General features: G+C 38.3%; 1 protein-coding gene across 1 annotated transcript in view; it reads left to right on the forward strand.

Annotated features, from left to right (window-relative positions):
- Nucleotides 1-132: 132 nt before the first annotated feature.
- NBAS (NBAS subunit of NRZ tethering complex) overlaps nucleotides 133-25,027 on the forward strand; it is a 363,692-nt gene continuing 338,797 nt past the window's right edge. Inside the window, exons 1-7 of the mRNA XM_065891748.1 lie at nucleotides 133-256; nucleotides 1,598-1,652; nucleotides 3,214-3,250; nucleotides 5,989-6,066; nucleotides 6,420-6,467; nucleotides 10,960-11,003; nucleotides 24,144-24,277. Coding sequence (XP_065747820.1) covers nucleotides 140-256; nucleotides 1,598-1,652; nucleotides 3,214-3,250; nucleotides 5,989-6,066; nucleotides 6,420-6,467; nucleotides 10,960-11,003; nucleotides 24,144-24,277 — 513 coding nt within the window. The 5' untranslated portion in view covers nucleotides 133-139. The remainder of the gene's footprint in view (nucleotides 257-1,597; nucleotides 1,653-3,213; nucleotides 3,251-5,988; nucleotides 6,067-6,419; nucleotides 6,468-10,959; nucleotides 11,004-24,143; nucleotides 24,278-25,027) is intronic.

Raw genomic sequence — 25,027 nt, forward strand, 5'->3', positions numbered from 1 at the left:
TCCACGCCCTGTTAACTCCACCCCCTTCCCCGTGAACCAAAAGCTGAGCGGCCAGGGAAGCTTGTCCCTTGCGGGATGCCGTAGGGGCCCGCCCTCAGCTGCTCTGGGCCCGCCCTCAGCTGCTCCGGTCGGGTCAAACATGGCGGCCTCCGAGTTAGCGGCGGCTGTGAATCCAGGCACTGCGGAGGGCGAGGAGGAGACGATTCTCTATGACCTGTTGGTCAATACCGAGTGGCCCCCGGAGACAGAAGTACAGGTGAACCAGGCTCCTCCAGGGCTGAGGCCAGCTTGGTGCGGGCGCTGACCCGGCAGAGCCACGTTGCAGTAACCACGTAGGAGAGTGGAGCTGGGTGGGCGGGGGAGCAGGACTCCGCCGCTTATGCGGTCGCCCTGGCAACGGTACCGTGGGCTAGCGAGGGTCTGGGTCCCCCAAGTGGAATTTCCTGGGATTCCTCCTGGGCTCCAAATTAGGATGTCGGGGGGCGGAACCTCGGTCCCTGAGGCATGTACCTCCCCACGCTGGTTTTGTTTCACTGCTCCTACTTGGAGGGGAGGCACAGCGTTGGATTCGAGGGTCCTTCTCATATCTAGACTCTTGGTGGTCCCTTCCCGCGGGCCGGCTAGGGCTGGGCAAGGCTGATCCTCATCTGAAGTGGGAGGATTTTCCAGGACACTACAGTCCATCTCAGCATCTGCTGGGCTGTCGTGGAGCGCGGCATCAAACCTTTGCTCCTACTTGGGCCTGAATTAACACGGTTCTTGTGTATTTCAGTATATAAGCATTTAATGAGTGTATGTGTGTGTGCGTCCGTGTTCCAGACACTGTGCCAGGCGCTGGGCTTACAGAGGTGAATAGCTTTCGTGGTATTTGCAGTCTAGAGGGAAGACAGTGGAGTAAACGTTTTTCATCGCCTACCGTAATATGCGCTGTAATAGCGGTGTGAGCAAAATGCCTTGGGGAGTGAAGATTTATGAGCTACGGACCCGGCTTTGGGTTCTCTGTTAAAAAGGGGTCGTAGGGGTTGGTAATCTGGAACTTGGAGTTATTAGTTTCGTAGAGAGGACCTCCCAGGCACAGAATGAAGAGTAAGAACCAGGAATCCACATTTATTCAACAGCTATTTTATGAGTCCCTAACGTGTGCCAGTCACTGCTTTTGGCTCAGAACAGGCAGGAAGATCGGAAAGGACTTTCTCTAAAGATCATGGAGCCCAGCCCATATGAATTCTTACTTACAACGTCTTTTCTGAGTTTCTTTACTGGAGAAAGTACTCTTTCTCCTGCTTCTCTTTGCTTTGTTTCTATCTGTAAGTAGTTTTTTTTTTTTAATTTATTTATTTAGGCTGTGCCAGGTATTAGTTGTGGCATGCAGACTGTTAGGTGCGGCATGCATGCGGTCGACCAGGGATCGAACCTGGGTCCCCTGCATTGGGAGCGCGGAGTCTTACCCACTGGACCATCAGGGAAGTCCCTATAAGTAGTTTTTAAATACTGGTAACTTGTACCCAGTACTCTGAGTATTAGCAAAGAAATATAACTTATTGTATAAGTATTACTAGAAAATTCTCAAATGTGTTTTTTGTTTTTCCATTTGCAGCCTAGAGGCAACCGGAAACATGGTGCATCCTTTATCATCACAAAAGCAATTAGGGGTAAGTATAGCACATTTATTTTTCTACATATAATGATACAGTTAGCCGATAATTTTTTTCTCATTCTTATTTTTTTCTATTCATAACTGCTGTTTTAGGAAGTTTAGGGATTTGAAATGTGTTCTTCTGAGTTTTAATGTAGAGCCTGATTAAAAATGAATAGCATAACCGTTATGTAAGCTTTATTTTATAAAAAATGCATATATACATATATGATATGTCTATAAATATACATATGTGTGTATATACACATATGTATGCATATGTTTACACACATACATTTTTAATGCGGCTTAAAGTATGGCCTGAGTTTAACCATTATGGATGTATTCTGGAAGAAATGAAGAAAATCAAACCCACTCAGAGAATCTGCGGACATCGACGGTGAAAAGGGAGTGACAGACCGTTTTAAGTGTTTTACATGATGTTTCAGATACATCTGTTTAGAGTCACTCAAATTACAAATTTGATTAACCAGGACATTCGTTTAACTCCCGACAGACTTTATGTATGAGCTCACGAGATCTGAGAAAGTATTGAGCACTAGCCGATTAAGCTGGTGTTATGAGGGCTTTATGTGTATTTATTGATGCAATCCTTTACCAGACCAACAAGGTAGGTGTGTTAGCAATTTATGTTTTTAGATGAGGAAACTTGCCCAAGGTCATGCATTTGGATTGACTACCTTTCTTTCTGGATCCAAAGCCCATCCTTATTATACTGGGGAATTTCAGCTACTTATAAAGAGAAGGTTCAGTTTCAAAGGAGTTGAGTACTTGAAATTAACTCTAATTTTATCTTCTGATAAAGATAAAATAGTTTTATCTTCTGTTACAAGAAGTACTAGCATGTTCAATTTTCATTATCACAAATGTGAAATTTTGAAAATTTAGGAATTGTACACAAGTAATAAAATGTATAAAGTTTAGAGAATATAGACAACCACAAATTAGAATAAATAATTCCTTATTTTACCACCTGGAGATAATCCCTTATCCTTCAGACCTTTTGCTATTGATACATACATAACCATGTACACAGGTTCACACATGATTACATTTTAAATGGAATCATATAAAACATTGCTTGTCCATAGTGTGTTAGAGATTTTGTTTCCCATGGACTTCCCCATTTTAGGCAATGTTATTATTTTTTAAGTCTTCGCTGTAAAGTGTAAAATGGTATCTTAACCTTTATACAAATACTTAGGTTTTAATGGGTGATTACTATGACCTCTACTCCATGGTCTTATTAAAGCCTGTTAGGAGAAATTTAGCATCTCAAACCACTTTTACTTGTTGTACTGTTAGGAAATACTTCAAAGTTCTTTGAATAACACAAACTCGGGACTTAATATAAATCAATATATGATGTAAAAGTTATAGTGTATATTAGATTATATTTATTCTTGTCAAGAGTTGTATTCTCCATGTTTTGTTTTGTTTTGTGATGACTCAGTCTACAGTATATTTCAGGTTTATTATCAATAAATCTAAAATTGAAAATGATTCCTAAAGAATAGCTCATTCATATTTGGCTTTGCTGTTTCTTTTTATTACAGATCGTTTATTATTTTTAAGCCAATATATCTGGTACAGGTGAGTCATGAATTCTTCAGAGAAACAGTATGAACAGCAAATACAAACAATATTATTTGTATTTATGGTTTAAGTTTTCAGAATTGAATCCCAGATTGTGATATGGACACTGACATTCAGGTGAACCCAATTTATAAGATAGACCTTTCAAACATTTGGCCTACCCTGACAAGATCTCTCAGTAAAAGTAGGGTACTTTTTGATCCCTTAGTCATTATTAGGAATATCTCATAGCAATTTCTACTTTCTCTCAGTGTTCTCAGCCTTATCTTGAATGCCCACATGATGGATCTGTGCTTGTGTATCTTTTTAAAAACCTTTTTGTTCTTATTGTTATATCGACTCTTGTGGTTAATATTCATTCAGTTGCTATGCATCAGAGAAGGTTCTTTAGGTTTCAGTTCTTGGGAACTTCTTAAGTCTTTTGAATGTTAAGTGTGTTTTTAGGCCTGGCGCTAATATTCACCTTTAAAAGGAACAGTGAAATGATTATTCTGACCAAGATGCATGTGTAGGAATTGTTTTATAGAATTATTTACCACAGATTGCCTTTTACTCAAGGACATCTAATCTTAAAAGCTCCAGAGATAATAGAGTTCTAGTTCTATAAAAGGGACCTTTGGCTCTTCTCTGAGGTTAGCTCCAGTGCTTTTCTGCTTTTACTGTGTGTGTGTGTGTGTGTGTGTGTGTGTGTGTGTGTGTGTGTGCATAAATTACATTTCTTACTGAGTTTTATCTTATTTTTGGGGGTGTGGGGTGTGATAGAGAACTGAGTGAGGGAGAGGGTAGAGGTGGGGAGGGGAGCGTAAGAGGTAGGTTGTTTTTCCTGGTGTCACCGGGCTACACTTGCTAGTGCTGAGCACCCGTGGAAAGGGATGGCAGAAGATACGTGTTTGGGTCACTCCTTGACAGTAAGTCCTTTTGTTATTTGTTAAGAAGGAGGACTTCCAAGTGCTCCCTCTGATACAAGCCTTGCCCAATGTGTAAACACCTTAAGGTCAGGCATCAGGAGGTATGTTTCTCCCAAGAAGTCCCTTTCCTTGCATTGGCCACGTTGATCAGTGTACAGACCATCAGTGAGCACACCATGAGGTGATTATCTCGTCTTCCCTGTGGTATGTTTCTTTCAAAAAGCTTGTAGTTGAGTTTTTTGCTCTTGAGTTTATGGTAATTGTACCTAAAAGTTTTTGGGGCCAATATTTCTTTCAAGAGGCTTTTTCTTTTCAAGTTTTTTTTCTTTCAATCATGAAATACTATAAACAGACTGAGAATTATAGACAATAATATAATAAACCTGTTATGATTTCTGTCCACATCTGAATTAAAGCAGTCGTTGCTGTTCTGCCGCGTTTGCTTCAGATAGCCCTGTTTTTCTTTGTATGCAAGATGTTACAGCTCACGTCCTCTCCCCACACTCCGCCCAACCTTTCCCCACCCTTCCCCTCCAGAGGGAGTTATCATTCTCATGTTGATTGTATCATTCACCTGCATGTTTCATCTTTATTATTTCTGTAACTATCTGATGGCATTAAATATTTTATGTTTTAAAAATGAACATGAATATACTGAATGTAAATTACTAATTTTTTATCCTATTTTGTGTTTTTATTATTTTTTTTCATTTTCCTGTCCTCACCCCCCAGTCAAATTATTTTCTTTCTGCTTCTTTTCCACCTATTTTCTTGATTTCTTCATGTGTTACTCCTCTAATTTATCTCCTGATTCACGTATGGTGGATCATTTCCTTATATATTTTGTGAATGATGCTGTCGTGAGCTTATGCCTGGGCATCTTGTGTCACATGAGTAAAGTGAAATCGCAGTCCAGTCTTGCATTCAGTAAAAGCTTGGGGTTTTGATTTTTTTCATAGGTTTCATTCCCATCCCCCCACAGACCAGAATTCCAGGCGGAGATGAGATTCTGGAAGGTCTCCCTGGGCCTGTGGTGACGTTTGTCTAGTTCTCCCTTCTCTGGTATGGTAGCACTGCCATTTGAAAGTCCTGGCCTTTGCAGGAGTCTCACCTCCAGCTGCTGTCCTTCCTGTGGCCCACAGCTCATTTCCTCTCCCAGGTGTTAACTCTCATTTTGAGTTCTGTTTCTCTCTTTGTCCTGTACCCAATCCTGACTTTCAGTTCTCTTTGCATTTGTAGTTCTTGGAGATTTCTTTCTTGTGAGTTTAGCTGTACATTAGAATATGTTTTCGTTAGAGTTGAGCCAGAATTTTTAGGTGTGCATTGCAGGAGGGGTTTCTTTTTTTTTTTTTCTTTTCTTTTTTGCAAAGATGTCAAACATTTCTTAGAATTCTTTTTTTAACATCTTTATTGGAGTATAGTTGCTTTACAATGGTGTGTTAGTTTCTGCTTTATAACAAAGTGAATCAGTTATACATATGTTCCCATATCTCTTGCATCTCCCTCCCTCCCAAGGAGGGGTTTCTTATAAGCTCATTCTGCTATGTTACTGGCACCCTCAGTATCTTCTCCTTAGAAAAAATAAAAAATTTATTTCATTGAACACATCACCAGGTTTTTTTGGAAATAGAGAAACGTATGTGGTCAAGTTTCAGATGTCCAATTAGCAAGTTTTGGTTTTGGGTCTGCCAGTATTCAGTTTTTATATTCTAATGGATAAAAATCCTTATCGCTTGCCATAGATCTATATGTTATTTATAATGTTTACCTACTTGTACGTGGTTTCTGTGATTAGATGTTACGTTAGCTGATGTGTTGTGGTTTCAGCCCTGCACCTTTTCTGCTCCCTGAGGGACTGGTTCGTTTGGTTAATAAACAGGTGAACTGGCATTCGGTACTTGCAAGGTAAGGATGCATAAAATTCACATAATGTTCCTCTGCCTGGGCAACCATGTAAATTCCATCATGGATCTTAACTTTGGGGTCCTTACGGCTTGCAGTCTCGATTTTTGTTGTATATAAATTCCCTGTGCCCCATATGATTAGTATTGTTTAAATGTGTTAATTCAACTGTACTGAATTATTTTGTTTGCTTTTTGTATCTATATACTCATCTAATTATAAAGTCAAAAAGTTGGATAATTAAAGATATGAACAAATTTGAAAATGATTTTAATTTCTTAAAATGATTCCATCTGTGGTGAAGACGGCTGCAAACACTCACATAGGAATTTGTTTCTCTTTCTCTCCCATGAAAGCAATGGGAAGCTTTTGGCTGCTGTTCAAGATCAGTGTGTGGAGATCAGGTAACTTACTATTGTTCATATTCAAAATTTCCCTTGAGAAAAGTTTTATCTAATTTATGAGAACTAAGATTTTTAAAGGGGGTATGTTTAAAGGAATTTTATTAGTAACTCACGCAACTTTGTAAGGTGTCAGGCACCAACTTGTGCCAATTGAAGGATGAAGGATGCTTTCTCAGAGTATGGCTTCTACTTCCCCAGGTCACTCTGCTGTCTCCTGAGAAATTTTACTTTCTCAGTAGACAAAGGCGTATCTTCCAGAACTCTGAAAATCACTCTTGTTCGACCAGTTACTGCTAAGACAGCTAAGCAGATGCTCAGGAAGGTATACAAAAAATAGAGGTTGCTTTACTTGTTGGCAGAAAGCTGTAGATGGAATCTGAGTTTGCAAAACACTAAGGCTTCATGTTACTGGAGACCAGTGATACTCTCTGTCCTCTTGAGACATCAGTGGCATTACACACATCTAGAAGAAGTCTCTAAGCTGGGCTTTCCATGTACTTCATTTTTAAGTAGTATATCAGTTGTGAAAGGAATAGCAACAATAGCAACTAATTTAGGAAAACTAGTTGATTTTCTGGGAAATTATCAGCAGGAAGCCAAATGTGTTGCATCTCTGAAAGTGGGGGCTACTCCTTTCTTTAGGGAAGCCCTAACTCTTGAGTCTCAAAAGATAAGCACTGAGGCAGAAATTTCAGGTTGCCTAGATACCAGTCAAAAGTTTTTTCTACTACTTTATTATTGAGTAAAACTAGTATTAATGAGCATTCAGTTGTTAGCACACTGGTTTTAGCTTTCTGCTTGTGAAATTTCTTTTTCCATTTATCCAAATGGAACTGGACCCCTCAACTTTTGGGAGAGTAGACAAGAGGGTTTGCCCCCATTGGGGCACCGACTTCAGATTGGGAGGCTCCGTAATCCTTAAGACTGTCAGGATAGAAATGATTGGCAATAATGACAGCCTTTCAGAACTTCATTTCTTCATCTGGCATGGCTTTAAATGGCAGGGCCCTTTTCTCTAAGAGCAACAAGTGAGCGTCAGGTGGCACAGTGTTTGAACTGATACTGTTCATAGAAATGGGCTAGCATTTCCTACTCCATTTGCTGCAATGATGTCACATGTTTGTTTTTTTGGAGAAACGTGCTCATCTGTGACTTCTTTATGAACAGCAGATAGTAATCAAAATTTCCATCTTCTTCCCATGAAATGAGAACATTAATGGAATGATTTTAGGTGTTAAGGTTGGAATATGCGTGTGGGGATGGGATTGATATTTAGGCTTGTGAAGGAGAGTTTGACAAAGTGTTTCTGGAACTTGTTAATAAAGACTGTGAGGGAAAGCAAAAATAATTGTTTGCTTTTATAAGAGCATTTGCTACTGGATTGCTAGTGTGTAAAATTATATTTATAAAACTTACACATATATCCAGCTCTTTAGGAATTCACTCATGCATTTGAGATTAAGTGGTGAGGGAAGATTTCTGGGCAACAGAAGTGACGCTCGTCAAGGTCTTACTCATCTGGTCTGTAATTTGCAAAAAAGCTTTGTAACTTATTATATTCAAAGACTCTGGTATGGTGAAGAGTCAGCTCTCTCAGGAAGCCTTACAGGAACTCATTCCCCGTGGATCCCCCTTCCCCTCATTGGTTAGGTGCTGATCCTTTACGTTGCTATAATAATGAACACATTTATTATACTTAATGATAAGGTAATGCTAACAGTGTTGGGCACCACTGTGTTCGTTGTTTTTTTCAACATCCACCATTGTGTGTTCCGTGTGTAACTCAACCCTTGCAGAAGGCAAGTGAGGTAGGTGTAACTATTCTCTATTTCAGAAATAAGGAATCTGGCACAATGTGGTTAAATAACTTGCCCAAGGATTTGAAATCAGCCATCGTAGCTTCATTGTTCATGCTCTTATCTACAAATCTGTACTACCTTTTGATCATGCCTTTTAGCCATCTATGCCCATATGCTTATATGTGGATTTCCCCCGGTATATTTAGGGCCATTGCTTTGCACAGCTCCAGGGGTGCCATTTGCTTGAAACTCAAGGGATGGGATTTGAAGTCTACAGCTCCATTATACTGTGTGTTCCTGGGAGGCATGGGCTGTCCTTTTTTCCTAGCACTTGTATATTTCCTTGGATGTAATAGGTGCTTAGTTTATGTTTAACGAGTAAGTGGTGTGTTTGCAAGTGGGACGGGGAAGCAGATGCTGGGAGGGCATTACAGGGCAAGCCTGCCGACTTACTCGGAGTTGGCACTCAGTTGATTTTGTTGAAAATAGACACCCACACTTACTTTGCAGTAACCTGAAAGGAAGTGTCTTTGAGCAAAGATGTGGGATGGTGAGCAAAGAGAAAGGGCAAGGTAGATCCCCGAAGTCAGTGCTATGAATAGTGGCTGTGCATGAATAACATTTAAGACGTTTGTTCTCTCTCCTCTGTGTGTGTCTTCTCTACCGCAGTGAAGAGCTCATACAATCCGAGTTGGCTCCAGGAGTAGTAGTGGGCACCCAGTATTCAGTAAATATTTGTTGATCGGACTAGAAAATGAAAGACAATTACAGTATCTGGGGTTATTATTCAACATTAGGAAGCAGTTATAAATGTGAAATGGTTTTTGTGGAAAACGTGCAAAGCTGAAACACACTTTAGTTTAGGAGACAGCTCTGCCTTTTGCAGGATAGGACTAGAGCTGCTGTTCCCCAACTTTAGTTCTGTAGTGAGTGGCAAATGACTCTAATAGCTTGCTCTAATATGGCACACTTAGCCTGCTTGTGTGTGGCGCTCACATGGGTGAAAATGACTTGTGAATTGCTACTTTAATTTGTAATTTGGTGGTGGTTATGGATTATCAGCGGTTAATATATGTTTCTTTTATTCCTAGATAGTGAAGTAATATGTTACAAATATGGGGACTAATTAGAAACCATCACAGAATACAACAAAAAGCATTAAAATAGGGGACTCTATTATAAAGAAGGCACCTCCTTCCCCCCAGTTTGCTCATCTATCTTAAGTGAATACATTCTGTGAAATTTTGACAAAACAAATTTATGTCTCCCTCCCTCCCTCCCCTTTTCCAGCAAAAAGAGCAAACTATTATTTGTGATTATATTAAGGATGAAAGTAATGAACATTTACTTTGGTCTAGTTCATGCTAATTTATATGTAATGTCTCATTTAATCTTTTCCCAAAGCTGTGAAGTTGCTGTTACTTATCCTGTGTTATTGAAAGGAAAATGAAATCATGTTGAATATTTTGTCCAGGTTACACAAGAGAGCTGAAATCAGGTCAAGTTCACTTCAGAGATCATGTCCTTTCTGCTCTAGTCCACATAGAGGCCTAATAGTCCAATTTCTTGAGGAAATTTATTTCCATATTTGTAACTGGATTTTGTTATAATATTTTAATAAATGGCTAAAAATCTTAAAGAGTCTGTAAAGTTTGTTTTAAAGGTAATGCTTAGTTATTTTACAAATATTAGAAAATACAGTTAAGTAATTATGAAAGAAGAACAGCAGATTTTACTGTCCAAAGTTGTCTACTGTCAGCATTTTGGTGTATGTTCTCTGACACTTTTCTGTGTGTGTAAAAAAAAATATATAGATAGATATATACTACATATATATATGTAGATGATGCTCTACATTCTATTTGATACCTTTTTCTTGATAACTTTTGAAAATTAAGATATTATCAGCATCTTTCCATGTCACGTATCGTAATAGCATAATATTTCATTGATTATATATAGCAAAATCTAATAATTAATCTCTTCATACTGGCTGTGTTTTTCTCTTTCATAACTTAGGCTGCATTAGTTGCCTTGATATCTGTGTGTATCTGTAATTACTTCCTAGGGATAACTTTGTAGAACTTAAATTGCTACATCAAATACTATGGACATCAAAGTTTTGGATAATTATTACTAAATTCTTTTCTAGAAGGTTTACCAGTTTTCATTTTTGAAGATATAATAATTAGAATACTTTAGTATATATTTCAATATCACAGATGTTAAGTAGGTCGCTAATATAAATATGGTCACTTGTTAAAGCTATTTGACTTGTTAAAACAAGACTTTTCTCCCTAAGTGATTAAACTCTGCAATATGATACAGACCAGTGGTTCTCAACCAGGATCAATCTGTGGAGCTTTAAAAAAAAAATTTGTGCCTCTGGGCCCCGTCCCGGATTTACTGCATCAGAGCCTTTGCGGATAGGGTCCAGGCATCTCTATTGTATGCTTGTATCACTAGATTCCTAATGTAGCTATGTTCCTAGTGAAATAAGAAGGTTGGAAGGAGACATTGTCACCAATGAAAGGGTCTTACTTGAGGCACAAAACCATCCATATGAGAGAAGGAATGATTTAGTGTTATCTAGAGAAGTTGTCTGGTCTGTAAGTGTTTGTGATGTCTTATAGTACTACACAGTAGTGTTGTTATGGCAAAACTGTTGTCTTAATTTTACATATATTTTGCAGGTCTGCAAAAGATGATTTTACATCTATTATTGGGAAATGTCAAGGTAAGAGTTTCCAAAATAGTCAAAAAATTCAAATCTGCAGCAGTTAATTTTTTTTTTTTAAATTCATTTATTGGGCTTCCCTGGTGGCGCAGTGGTTGAGAGTCCGCCTGCCGATGCAGGGGACGCGGGTTTGTGCCCCGGTCCGGGAAGACCCCACATGCCGCGGAGCGGCTGGGCCTGTGAGCCATGGCCGCTGAGCCTGCACATCCGGAGCCTGTGCTCCGCAACGGGAGAGGCCACAACAGTGAGAAGCCCGCGTACCACACACACACACAAAAAAATCCTCATTTATTTATTTATCTATCTATTTATTTTGGCTGCGTTGGGTCTTTGTTGCTGCACGTGGGCTTTCTCTAGTTGCATTGCGTGGGGGCTACTCTTTGTTGTGGTGCCCGGGCTTCTTGTGGTGGGTTCTCTTGTTGCAGAGCATGGGTTCTAGGCGTGCGGGCTTCAGTAGTTGCAGCACATGGGCTCAGTAGTTGTGGTGTGTGGGCTTCAGTAGTTGTGGCTCGTGGGCTCCAGAGCGCAGGCTCAGTAGTTGTGGCACACGGGTTTAGTTGCTCCACGGCGTGTGGGATCCTCCCGGACCAGGGATTGAACCCATGTCCCGTGCATCGGCAGGCGGATTCTCAACCTCTGAGTCATCAGGGAAGTCCCAGCAGTTAATATTTCTTAAAAGTCAGAATAGATACTGTTTATTGACAAGGATTATTATGACTTTATTAAAATAATTATAAAGCATCTTAACTGATTTCTGTTCTGTAAATGCTTTGCTTTAGGATCTGAATTTTGGAGAGATTTGAAATTGAAACTGTTTTACAAAAGTCTAAGCCAGTTTTGGGATAAAGTATTTGTATTTTGAATTCAATGCAGAAAATAATTTGTAGATATGTTAGGAGTTGGTCAGTTATAGACTAGTAAAAGTAATCTTGGATTTGATCATTGTTTGATATACGATTCAGCAAAAATTTACTGAGTATCACTTATGTATGTGAACCATTTTCCTGGGTCCTAGGGGTATGATTGTGAGCAAAAAGGCATGACCACTTACCTCACGAGGCATGTAGACCCTCAACTATATACTTACAGACTTTGATAAATCTGATGAAGGAAAAATACAGAGCAGAGTGAGAGTTTAACCAGGGGTGTGAGATGAGATTGTTGAGAAAAAGTGACTTTTGGAAAGCAGCCTTAAGAATGAGTAGAAGGTAGGAGAAGAGGGGGGAGTGTTTTGATCTGTGGGAGCCGTGTATGAAAAGGTAGGAGAACCATATGGGAGGAAAACAATGAAGTGGGTACTGTTAGGTAAATGCATCTATTACTTATGTTTTATTTACAGGACCTCCAGTTCGTTTGTCTGACCTGGTGTTACTTTAACAGTGGAGTAGTTGTAGGAATCATCATGATGATAATCATAGTCATTGTGGCGATGACACAACCACTTGTCATGTCCTTCCTGTGTGCCAGGCGCTGCATTTAGTGCTTTCCGTGGACCTTTCCTCATTTACTTGGAAGAACATAGTATACATATTTTATCTTAAAGCAGCATTAGGGTAGAATAAGTAATCAACAGTGAAAGAGCAAGGAGAAGGGAGGCATTGGTAGCTTTGAAATCTACAAAATGGTGGTAAGACAGAGGATTCCCCCTGGCTGGTTGGTCTTAAGTTCCTGGTCAAATGCAACATTAGTGGCCTAGGGCCAGTTTCCTTCTCATTTTTCTCATTCTCAGCTGTCCAGATGTGTTCAGAAGATTAAAAATCAAATATTTTAAAAATGTTTTCAGTCCCATATAAGTGGTGATATTAATTCTATTAGTATGTCAGAATCGTTATTCTTATACAATTCCACATATACTAGTGGATAAACTAGTAATAGAGTTCTTATGGAGTTAGCTTTACGTATAGTGTATATTGTCACTTAAAAGCAAATGTGAAATTTCCTACATATTTATATAAATTTACCTCCCCTTCTTAAAATCTGTTCCTTCTGTTCTGTTACTTGGAGAGCCCTGTTCCCTCAGTACTCTGGTCAGTGGTACCATTATCTGTACCAAGCCAAAAATCTAGACATTCTCTTCTTTTTCCTTCTCTTCCTTCTTTCTTACTTTGACAAATATTTATTTAGTTGCCACCATATGGCAGACACTATTATGCTAGGCAATCTGTTTACAATGAGGAATAAGACATAGGTTACCTAGATTTAAGGGTTTATAGTCCATCAGGGGAGAGAGAGAGAAATAATTCTTTGCACTTACACTGAGTGACACAGTGGAGAAGCCTCACCTTATCTGAACTTCACCACGTCCTGGGAATCTGTTGAAATGGCTCTTGTTTCCTGCTTGTGCACTTCAGCCATCACAGCCCTGGTTCAGGCTCTTAACGTTTATTTTTACTTGGTTTCTTACAACAGTCTCCTGACAGGGTTTTCTTCTATATGCCCTTCACTTATCAATACTTTATCCTGCTTGTCAAATTGATCATTCTTCATTGAGAATCTCTCAAGATTACCCTTCAAGTCTGGCTCCACTGCTTCCTAAATATTAACCTTGGACAAGTTACTTTACCTCTATGAGCCTCAGTTATCTGTAATACAGGCAAAATCCTATAGAATGGGTTGTGGAAAAATGATGTGAGCTAATATATATAAAGCTCTTAGCATAATGTCTGACATACTAAGTACTTAGGAGGCATTAAGCTATTATTACTGTTACTAGTACTGTTATTCTGCCTAAAATCTTTCAATTGTTCACTCTTGACTATAGAATGCAGTTCATATTTTCTAGTTCAGGACACGAGTCAGCCTGTGTCTGTCCTGTAAGATACCCCTGCCATACGTCCTGTGATCTAGTGTAAAGTAGCTTGCAGTTTTCCATCCCCATTGTATTTTTCATGCCTTGGTGCAGATGGTTCCTTTAGCCTAGAAGCTCCCACCTTTATATTTAATTAATTCGTTCTGCATGTTTTAGTTGAAGCATCAGCTTTTTTTTGGAAACCTTTTTTTTCTTGCCCTCTTCCTCATGATTTGTGCATTTTTCTTAATGTTTCTGTAGGACTTTTTGTACCTATGTCATTTCACTTAGCCTAATCTTTCCTTTTTAAATTGTTGACTTGCTTGTTTGATTCCTAATTAGATTGAAGGCAGGGCTTCTGCCTTACTCAACTTTTTTTTTTTTCCGCATTCTTAGTGCCTAGCATGGTGTCTGACACATAGAAGGCACACAGTTTTTGACCATATCAAGTGGATAATGGTAGTTGGGAACTATTAAAAAGATTTTTATGAATGAATCTATGAAAAAGTGTATTTGCTTGTTTCTTTTGAGTTAATTTTGTAAGTTCATGAGTGTGTGTGTATGTATGAGTATATATATATAATACATATATATGTATGTATTTTGTATATATATATAGGCATATATAAGTTTATGGGTAATTGTCATGATATTCATGTTTTTTATTCCTGTTGTATGCAAGTGTGTATACATACCACAATTAGAACAATAAGGGTAGGTAGGAAGCCGTATTTGCTTAGTATCTTTTTTTTTTTTTTTTTTTGCGGCTCCGGACGCGCAGGCTCAGCGTCCATGGCTCACGGGCCCAGCCGCTCCGCGGCATGTGGGATCTTCCCAGACCGGGGCACGAACCCGCGTCCCCTGCATCAGCAGGCGGACTCTCAACCACTGCGCCACCAGGGAAGCCCGCTTAGTATCTTTTTGAAAGTAAATCGAAGGGGGAGTAGTTTTTGTGAATTTCTAAACCTTGGGGCTTTAGCATTTTCTGAATTTGCTTCCTAATAGTTTTTTCACCAGCACTTATTAAAGTGGACCAGGCTTGGCTTAAATAATGTATAAGGATCAAGAAGTTCCGAGAAGAATAATTTGGGGGTATTCAATTGCCTTTTCTCCCAGTGCGTCCCTTTTGTTAGGTGAGGGCTCGGGGAGCCTGCAGTGGGCTTCTGAGAAGTGGTGCTCCGAATGTTGGAGTGATTCAGACAGACAGCCCCTTTGAGCTTTGACATTAGACCCTACTCTGAATCAGTAAGTAAACTGAGAAATCTGTAAGTTAACATGAAATTGGGAAGATTAACTCTTCTGTGTTTTACACAAATTGTAATATTTGTTAGAGCTTTTACTGTGTACAGTTAATGTGGCAGCATGAGTGAGGTAATAATGCTTTGAGAACTAATGTTTTATTTTGTTGGCTTCTGAATGTGTGGATTTATGACTTCAATGTGCATTAATGGCTTCTTTCCATTTCATGTAATGTGAGGTAGTGATCATTTGCTTATTATCTAACTCATCTTTATGGGAATAACTCATATGCCAAATGATATTTCCTGTGTATGCCTGGAGAGAAGGAGCGGGATGGTTGTTAATGCGTTTTTGAAACTACATATCGTAGTCTGCAAACTGAAGTAGGAGCTGTTTGGTTCCACTTTGGTATTTTTCAGTTATTGTTTTATAAAGTATATGCTGTTTGAGGATATGTAAATGTGGATTGCAACTTGTTGGCTATGTTTGCCAGGCCATAAATAGTAATTCAGTCTTCTCTTTCTATCTTGAATAGTGACCTAAAAATAGCACATGGAATTAGACATCTTCAGAGCTGTACTATGTTAACCAGGAGATTTTCCTCATATTTCTGATTTTGAGATACCATAAACCAGAGCTTCCTAATGCTGAGAGCAGCTTGCCTAGTGTAGGTGGGCTGAGGTCCTATCAGCCCTCCAGTGGCCTGGTGGCCCTCTGACGGCGTGAGCTCAGGCTGGTTGCCTCCAGTTTCCAGCAACCTCATCAATTTACCCATAGGTGCCATACAAACGTGATATTCTATGTGTGTCTTGACATGAAAAAGGTTGGGAAGCACAGACTGTTTGAAGCACCCAGATTTTGAAATGAAACATTTCATTCTTGAACTGTGATTCAGGAGCCTCAGGTTATATGGTAACTATTTCTTTTCATAACTTTTTTTTTTTTTTTTTTTTTTTTTTGCGGTACGCGGGCCTCTCACTGTTGTGGCCTCTCGTTGCGGAACACAGGCTCCGGGCGCGCAGGCTCAGCGGCCGTGGCTCACGGGCCCAGCCGCTCCACTGCATGTGGGATCTTCCCAGACTGGGGCATGAGCCCGCGTCCCCTGCATCGGCAGGCGGACTCTCAACCGCTGCGCCACCAGGGAAGCCCTATTTCTTTTCATAACTTTTAATAAATTTTTTTCCTGTTGAAAAAATAATGCACATTCTCAGTAAAAATTTTAGAAACTAAGAATGAGCAAAAGTAGAAAATAAAAATAAGCATACTATCCAGAGATAAGTACTATTAACATTCCGTGATCTGTTCTTTCAGACATTTTTCTGTGCTTGTTACTATAGGTATGCTCTGTGAAAGTAAAATGTTTTATAATCTGCTTTCTTCACTTAAAGATAGATTGTTAAGTCTTTTAGGTTGAAGTTAAAGAAGAACTTTCCGAAGTATCTTTTTTGATCTTTTTTTACTGGATAACTTCCTGAGTGTTAAGATGTAGGTCTCCCAATCATCCAAATCCAGAAAGTGCCTATAAATTTGATCTCTGAGGAGTAAGTACCTCAGTGTTATACTTGATTTCACAAGCAAGGTAGAACCATCATTAGGCCTTTGTGCAGATAATTGTGTATAACATAGGTAGCAGATTATTACATCTATGTTCATGGAGCTATTGGTTTATAGATTTTTTTTTTTTGGTAATGTTTTTCTGGTTTGGTATTAGAGTAGCGCTGGTCTCAAAATAATGAGTTGACAAGTGTTCCTTCTTTTTTTGTTTTATGCAAGAGTTTGTGTAAAATTGGAATTATTTCTTAATTGTTTGATAAAATTCACCAGTGAAACTTAGAGTTTTGTGAGTAGGTTTTTAATTCCTAATTAAAATTTTAAAATAGATATAAAGCTTTTTAAAATTTCAATTTCATCTTCTTTCGGTTCCAGTTTTTTTAATGGAATTTTCCCCTAAATTTTAGCGTATATTGGCTTAAAGTTGTTTGTAGTACTTCCTTAGTATCCTTTTATTGTCTGTCAGACCTGTATTGATGTCCCTCTTTTGTTCTTGATATTGGTAATTTGTGTTCTCTTTCTTTTCTCTTGAACAGTCAGGCCAGAGTTTTATCAGTTTATTAATATTCAATAAAAATAGCTTTTGATTTCTTCTTCTGTTGTTTTCTTTTGATTTTTGCTTTTATCTATATTATTTCCTTTCTTCTGCCTACTAGATTTAATTTGCTTATATTTGTCTAGATGGAATATGGAAATTTATATCACTGACATTAAACCTTTTTTCTTCTGTAAGCATTTAAGCTTGTTGTAATATAAGCAGTTTTGTTATTGATACCTAATTCTGTTGTGGTCAGAGAACATATTCAATATGATTTTAACCTTTTGAAGTTATTGAGAGTTGATTTATGGCCCAGCATATGGTCTGTCTTCAAAAGAATTTGATTCTTGCATATGGTGCAGTTTTTAGGTATCGTGGTTTACAAATGTTAATTACATTGAGTTGGGTTAGAGCTGTTCACATTTTTATATATGCTGATTTTCTGTCTAGTTGTTCTGTCATTTCCTGAGAGAGGAGGGTTGACGTTTCCAAATATAATTGTGTATTTTATTTTACCTGTTAGTTCTATCAGTCTTTATGTATTTAGGGGTTCTAGTTTATAGGTGCCTACACGTATTATTTTGTCTTCTTGATGAAATGGCTCCTTTACTGTGATGGAATGTCCTTTTCTATCTCCAGTAATACTTTTTGTCCTGGATTCTATTTTGTCTAATATTATTACAGTCGCTCTAGCTTTTTTATGATTAGCATTTGCATGACATTTTTTTCTCTTCTTTTTCATTTATCTGTATTAAATGTACATCTCTTATAGAAAGCATATAATTTGTCATGCTTTTTTTTCAGTGTGACAATTTCTGTCATTTAATTGTAATGTTTAGAACATTTACATTTTTTTTTAAAACATCTTGATTGGAGTATAATTGCTTTACAATGGTGTGTTAGTTTCTGCTTTATAACAAAGTGACTCAGCTATACATATACATATATCCCCATATCTCCTCCCTCTTGCATCTCCCTCCCACCCTCCCTATCCCACCCCTCTAGGTGGTCACAAAGCACCGAGCTGATCTCCCTGTGCTATGCACCTGCTTCCCACTAGCTATCTATTTTACATTTGGTAGTGTATATATGTCCATGCCACTCTCACTTCATCCCAGCTTACCCTTCCCTCTCCCCGTGTCCTCAAGTCCATTCTCTACACCTGCATCTTTATTCCTGTCCTGCCCCTAGGTTCTTCAGAACCATTTTTTTTTTAAGATTCCATATATATGTGTTAGCATACGATATTTGTTTTTCTCTTTCTGACTTACTTCACTCTGTATGACAGTCTCTAGGTCCATCCACCTCACTACAAATAACTCAGTTTCATTTCTCTTTATGGCTGAATAACATTCCACTGTATATATGTGCCCCATCTTTATCCATTCATCTGTCGATGGACACTTAGGCTATTGTAAATAGAGCTGCAGTGAACATCGTGGTACGTGACTCTTTTTGAATTATGGTTTTCTCAGGGTATACGCCCAGTAGTGGGATTGCTGGGTTGTATGATAGTTCTATTTTTAGTTTTTTAAGGAACCTCCATACTGTTCTCCATAGTGGCTGTATCAATTTACATTCCCACCAACAGTGCAAGCGGGTTCCCTTTTCTCCATACCTTCTCCAGCATTTATCGTTTGTAGATTTTTTGATGATGGCCATTATGACTGGTGTGAGGTGATACCTCATTGTAGTTTTGATTTGCATTTCTCTAATGATTAGTGATGTTGAGCATCCTTTCATGTGTTTGCTGGCAGTCTGTGTATCTTCTTTGCAGAAATGTCTATTTAGGTCTTCTGCCCATTTTTGGATTGGGTTGTTTTTTTGATATTAAGCTGCATGAGCTGCTTGTATATTTTGGAGATTAATAGAACATTTACAGTTAATGCAATTATTGGACTGGTTAGGTTTTACCTTCTTATTTTTCTATTTGTCCTATCTCTTCTCTGTTTCCTTTTAGCATTTGTTCTGGGGTTTACAATGTGCATTTAAAAATTATTTTATTACACAGTGTACATCCATTCCCTCCTACTCCTTTGTACTGTTGTCAAACTTTTTATAAATGCTAAACTGCCACAATATATATTTATATTATTATTTTTGTCCAGTAACTTTTTAAAGAATTAAAAAACAAGGGTAAATCTTTTATTTTTCCTTCTATTTTCCATTTCAGTTACTTTTCAACTTTTTCTTTCTGTAAACGTTTCCGTTTGATAGTGTTTTCCTTCAACTTGAAGAAATTATTTAATATTTCTTGTAATGCAGGTCTGTTGATAAATTCTCTTATTGTTGGTCTGAAACCATCTTTGATTTTTGCTTTCATTTTTGTAAACTATTTTCTCTGGATATAGAATTCCAGGTTGACCTTTTTTTTTTCTTTCAGCTGTTTAAAGGTATCATTGCATTGTTTTGATGAGAAAGCAGCAGTCATTGTTGTTATTGTTTCTGTAGGTAGTGTGTCTTTTTTTTTCTAGCTGCTTCTAAGATTTTCTCTTTTTCATTGATTTCAGGAATTTGGCTCTCATGGGACTTGATTTTTTTCTAGTTTTCCCGCTTTAGGTTTATTGAGCCTCTAAGATCAGTGGATTCATAGATTTCATCACATTTGCAAAATTTATGGACATTATTTAAAATTCAAATAAAATTTCCTAACTTAGTCTCTTTTTTTAGGGTGTGGTGGGCAGCCTAGTCTGAAAGTAGTTACTCTGGGTTTTTTTTTCTTTTAATTACAAAAGCAGTACATACTTTGAACAAATTCAAACAATGCAGAAGTAACAAATAGATCGTTTTATCTTCTCAATTTGCATTCTTCATAGAAACTTATATTAATGGTTTAATATAAAGCCTTCTTTGCTTATATGAACCTGTACATAGATGGATTGACTTTTTTTAGGTAAAAAAACAAGATCATCTTATGTATTTTGTTCTTCATCTTGCTCCCACACTGACTGTATTGATGATGTCTTTCCCAGTCAGTGTGCACAGCTGTAATCCAGTCTTTTAAATGAAGCCACAGCATTCCATTGTGAGAATGTGAACCACGTTTTATTTATCTGTTCCCCCTCTTAGTAGAAATTTAGATTGTGTACGGTGGCTTGTTTTATTCTTTCTCTTCCCCTCTTTGTCCCTTTCCCCCTCTAACAGCACTGGAAAAGACATCTGTTTGTCCATGGGTGTAGCATACAAAATGTAGCTACTGCCATATTTCCTTCCTGAAAGTTATACTTATTATACAACCATGTAAAAGGTATGATTATAAAGCTATTTCTTTTCTCCATTGTCAGCACCATATGTTACCTGTTTCTAAAATATTCATCAGGTTTGGCAGAGGGAAAAAAGCATCTCATTTCCAATTTGCCTATGTTTAGTTAAATGGTAGGGCATATGTTAAGTTGCTGTTTTTTTTTTTTTTGTGAATTGTTAGATCATATCCTTTTGACTCTATTCCTCTTGGATTATCTGACTTTTCCTTATTGACTATTTTCTTACTTGACTATTTCCTTATTATTTCTATATAGTATGAATGTTACCCTTTGTCATATATGTTGCAGGTATTTTTCCCAATCCATTTGTCTTTCAAATGTGTTATAGTGTCTTTTTTTTCCATGGAGCATTTTTTTTTTTTTGATAACTGCATCTGTCACTTTTTTTTCCTTTATAGCTTCCAAGTTTTGTATGCTTTCACCTTTCTTATTCTAGGATTGTAAAAATTTTCTCATATCTTCTACTAACACTTTAATTTCAAACATTTAAATATTTAGCTCCTCTCCATGGCTTTTAGTGCCACTAGTTTGCTCTTACTCACTGGTTCTTGATGTAAAAGTCAAAGAATGTTTGGGAGAGAGTGTTCATTGAACCCTTGGTGATCGTCCCATGGTCACACCCAGCTGTTTTATGGCAGCACTGAGAATAAAACCCGGTGTTCCTTCTTTGTAATTTTTTCCCTTTTCCAGTTCTAATTTGGGTACATGAGCACTGGATTGAAGTGTGCTCCTTTAGCACTTGAGTGCTGTCGTGTCCCAGCCGAGCACGAAATGCTGGTGATAAAGTTATGAACAATACGGACACAGCACCTGACATTTTGGAATTTATAGTTTAATGCATAAGGCAGACAATAAAAAGTAGACAAATATACACTGATTTGGGATAAGAGCTGTGAAGGGCATGAAATCATTGGAATGGAGAAGAACAACGGAGCCTCGAGGCTGCTTAGACAGGGTGGTCGGAGCACACTGCCTAAGCAAGCAAGATTTAAATTGATTTAAATTGAAAGATGGAAAGGAGCCAGGGACCGGTTCGGGCAAGAGTATTCCAGGCAGAGCAGACAGCACTGACAGGAGCTCTGAGGTGCAAGCAAGCTCGGCAGTGGGGCAGGTTGAAGGGGCCGCAGCCAGCGCAGGATGAGCGCGGCTGTAAACGGTTTCACCAGCAACGTGGCAGTTGTCACACTGCTGGTTAACTTTATCATCAGCCCGCTTGAATACTTTTCAGAAAACTCCGTTGACACTGGCTTTGTACAAATCTGTGCTGTTCGTTCCTCTCCAAAACCACACAGGGTGCTGGAAAAATCTGATGATAATGTCTTTACTTTCACATTGTTATGTGAAATCTTCTCTTGTAATGAAAACATATCTTTATCTGGGTCAAAACACATGCCGAGTTTTCTGGAGCTGCTGGTTATAACTGGAAGTAATAGTAAAAACAAAGTCCCTTCAGGTGGAACTTACTTCAGACAGATACGGAAGGTAGTACATAAATCTATTTATCCTCCTGTCAAAATGAAGAGGAAAGATGTTATCGCAGGTAAAACAGACAATGGAAACATGTTGCTGTGTTTCTTTAGAACGTGAATACTTTTCAGGACATTAAATTGTCCTCTTGCTGGTGTTTGTGTAGCATCTGTGTATTTGTGGGTCTTGAAGTGTTCTGTTGTTTATCATTTTGTGCTTAAGTTTACTTCCAAGTTTCATTGTTCTTTTAAAGCTGAGGACAGAGAACTGATCTTTTTCTTCATTTTATTCCCACCTTTAAAAAATTGCTTTTCCAAAGTGTATGCAGTATTTCGTTGGGCTTTAATAAAATTCCCTAGGCCCTCCTGTGTTCAGGGGCCTCTCTTGGCTTTTTTTGGCATGCTTTTTACCTTTGAAAAATAGTCAAAATGAAGAAACTCGTTGACATCTGGTATACTTTTCCCATATACAGAACGTATTTTACATATATTGCAGAGATTAGGGGGGTTTAAATTCTACCGTACCTCTGTTAGGCGGAGAGAAGACTTCAGTTATATAATTCACGTTTAATTGTTAGTCCCTGAGGAACAGTAAACCCTTAGCATTACTTTACCCCGTTACTACAGATTTTTCTGAGAGGCTGGGGCTTTGCTCATTAGTGAAACGTAAATCACTTTCTGTTCCAGGTCCTGGGATGGCAGTGTTGAGTAAGACATTGTCTCAGAGACTTGTGGGGGAAATAATCATGTAAACACCATCGTCTGATGTGATAAGTACTATGAGAGACTTCTGTACAGTATATTTGGGGGCACATAGAAGAGGGCAGTCAGTCCTGAAGAGTGTCAAAGAAGGAAGAGGTGACAGTTTGTTACCACAGATGGTTTAACAAGCAAGTACCCTCGGAGTAGCATTGGAGATGAACATTCTAGGTAGAAGCAACAATGTGCATGAAAGACACAGACTGGAGTGTGCATGGTTTATTTGCCAGGTGGTTGTGTTATTGGTGGGTTATTAGGTGTATGATGGAGGAAGGGCGGGGAGGTGAATTGGAAAGCTCTGATGGGACCATTGCTGAAGGGCCTTTTATGCATGTGGAGGAGTTTGGACTTGATTTTTTTGGAAATGGATAAACATCAGGGATTTTAAAGCACGGGAAAGATGTGATCTCTTCATCTTTCTCTTTTACAAAGATAACTTCGGGTCCTATTGAGGAAGGATTAGAGGGGAAGAGCCTGAAAGTGGGAAGACCCGTTTGGAGGCTGTCATGAGAGTTTAAGCCAGAGATGATGAAAGCCTGAATTACGACATTAGCAGAGGAATAGAGAGAAGGCAATAAATTTCAGAAACATTTCTGAGTCAGTAATCCTCAGGCTAAATCCAGGCTCTGACTGAGGGGCCGTGTGTTGTAATGAAGTGCACACTACACGGGAAGGCAGCATGCTTACATTCTGGGTTTGTTCTGATTGTGACTCCTGGTGTCACCTTGAGGCTCCTAATCACTTGGAATTTTTGCTGGTAAAGGGAAGGCACTGGTCCTACCTGGCTCTTCAGTTCTGGGATTCTAATAAGGGGAAACAGGAGCAAAGGAAACATCAGAAACCTCAGACAAACTTAAAACAGTTTAGAGTTTCACAGCCCCTTTCTCTTTTGCAGCTGGTAGCCTTTCTATTGTACTGAAAAATTCGGAACAGAAGAAAATACCGGTGTCGGATTATTAAGGTGTTGATTCTCAAAATCTTATAATTTTGTAATTGATTGAGAACAGTTCCTGATTCAGTTGCCTAATATACATATGTATTCTTTACTCTTTCTAATTCTGTCAGTATAATCCCACTTTGTTTTTCTTTACAATCTATATTTGAAATATATATCTAAAAGATCTCAGTTGACATTTTGAGTTTTTTTTTTTTTTTTTTTGCTTTTGGAGGAACTTAACTCACTGGATTGGAATAGTCTCCTGCTTAATCTTTATGCTTTTGATCTCTCGTAATTTCATAAGTATTTTGAGGTATGTCGTTCCTGAGCCTTTACCAGATGAGGGCGTGCTCAGCATTCAGCAGACCACTGGTGTCAGTAGACTTTGCTTCTTAAGTAAGTGGGGCAAGGCTTGTCACGGTTTACATTTTCCACTCTTACTTGAAGTGGCTTTCTGGGAGCTGTTCTTTTCTACTGAACAGGAGTTTTAGAGACCCTTAGGAAATGATGTCATACTTGAATACTCTCTTTAGCTGCAGGAACTATAGGTATTAACTATCTTCATAATGTTAAAAGCACTTCTTTTCTTTTCATTCTAGTTCCAAAAGACCCAAAACCCCAGTGGAGATGTGTGGCATGGAGTTACGATTGCACCCTGCTGGCCTATGCCGAAAGCACGGGAACTGTGAGAGTATTTGATCTCATGGGAAGTGAACTCTTTGTTATAATTCCGGTATGTACATCCCTTAAACTGAAAACATTTTTTTTTTGACTACCTTTCATGTATAGGTACTTGAATGAATGAATGTGATGAGAGAGGAACTATAAATGTAAATCACAATAAGCTGTGAACTTAAGATGCTTAGATCTAGTTAGAGATCTGTACGTTAAGTATTTATTCTTTGCATTTTGTAATGCACTATCCAGACATAATCTACCATTATTGTAAGATGGTAGTAAGTAAATACTAAATAGAGGGGCAGAAAGCTGTTGTAAAGTTCCAGCGCAGGAAAGAAGTCAGTGGGCCTTTGCAACAGAACCGGCCTGGGAGGAGTTAGAATTTGTTACCCTAAAGGGATAGAAACTGAAATGGAGAGTGGAGAAAAAAATTAATGGTGGTAATAACTTATATTTGTACAGTGCTTTGTACTTTATTAATGACTTTGATATACATTCCTGTTTAATATTCACAACACCCTTTGAGTAGATTGGGTACTTATTACCCTCATTTTACAGTTTAGAGAGCATAAATTGTGAGGAAGTAAAATGACTTTTCCCGTGGTAATCCAGTTAATTAGTGTCTCTTTTAGGAATTTGGGGCTCTTTACTTTGTATCCTCCTTCCTCAAGTGAACAAAATAAAGGGGCAGGTAGAACAGTGGTTCTAATTCTGGCTGCATCTTAGAATCACCTGCAAAGCTTTATAAAGAAAAGAAAAAGAAAAACTAAACAAATTGCTGGGTTGTCCAGGCTCCCCCCACAGA

Source organism: Phocoena phocoena, chromosome 14, assembly GCF_963924675.1.
Source record: "Phocoena phocoena chromosome 14, mPhoPho1.1, whole genome shotgun sequence".
In the NCBI taxonomy this organism is placed as follows: domain Eukaryota; kingdom Metazoa; phylum Chordata; class Mammalia; order Artiodactyla; family Phocoenidae; genus Phocoena; species Phocoena phocoena.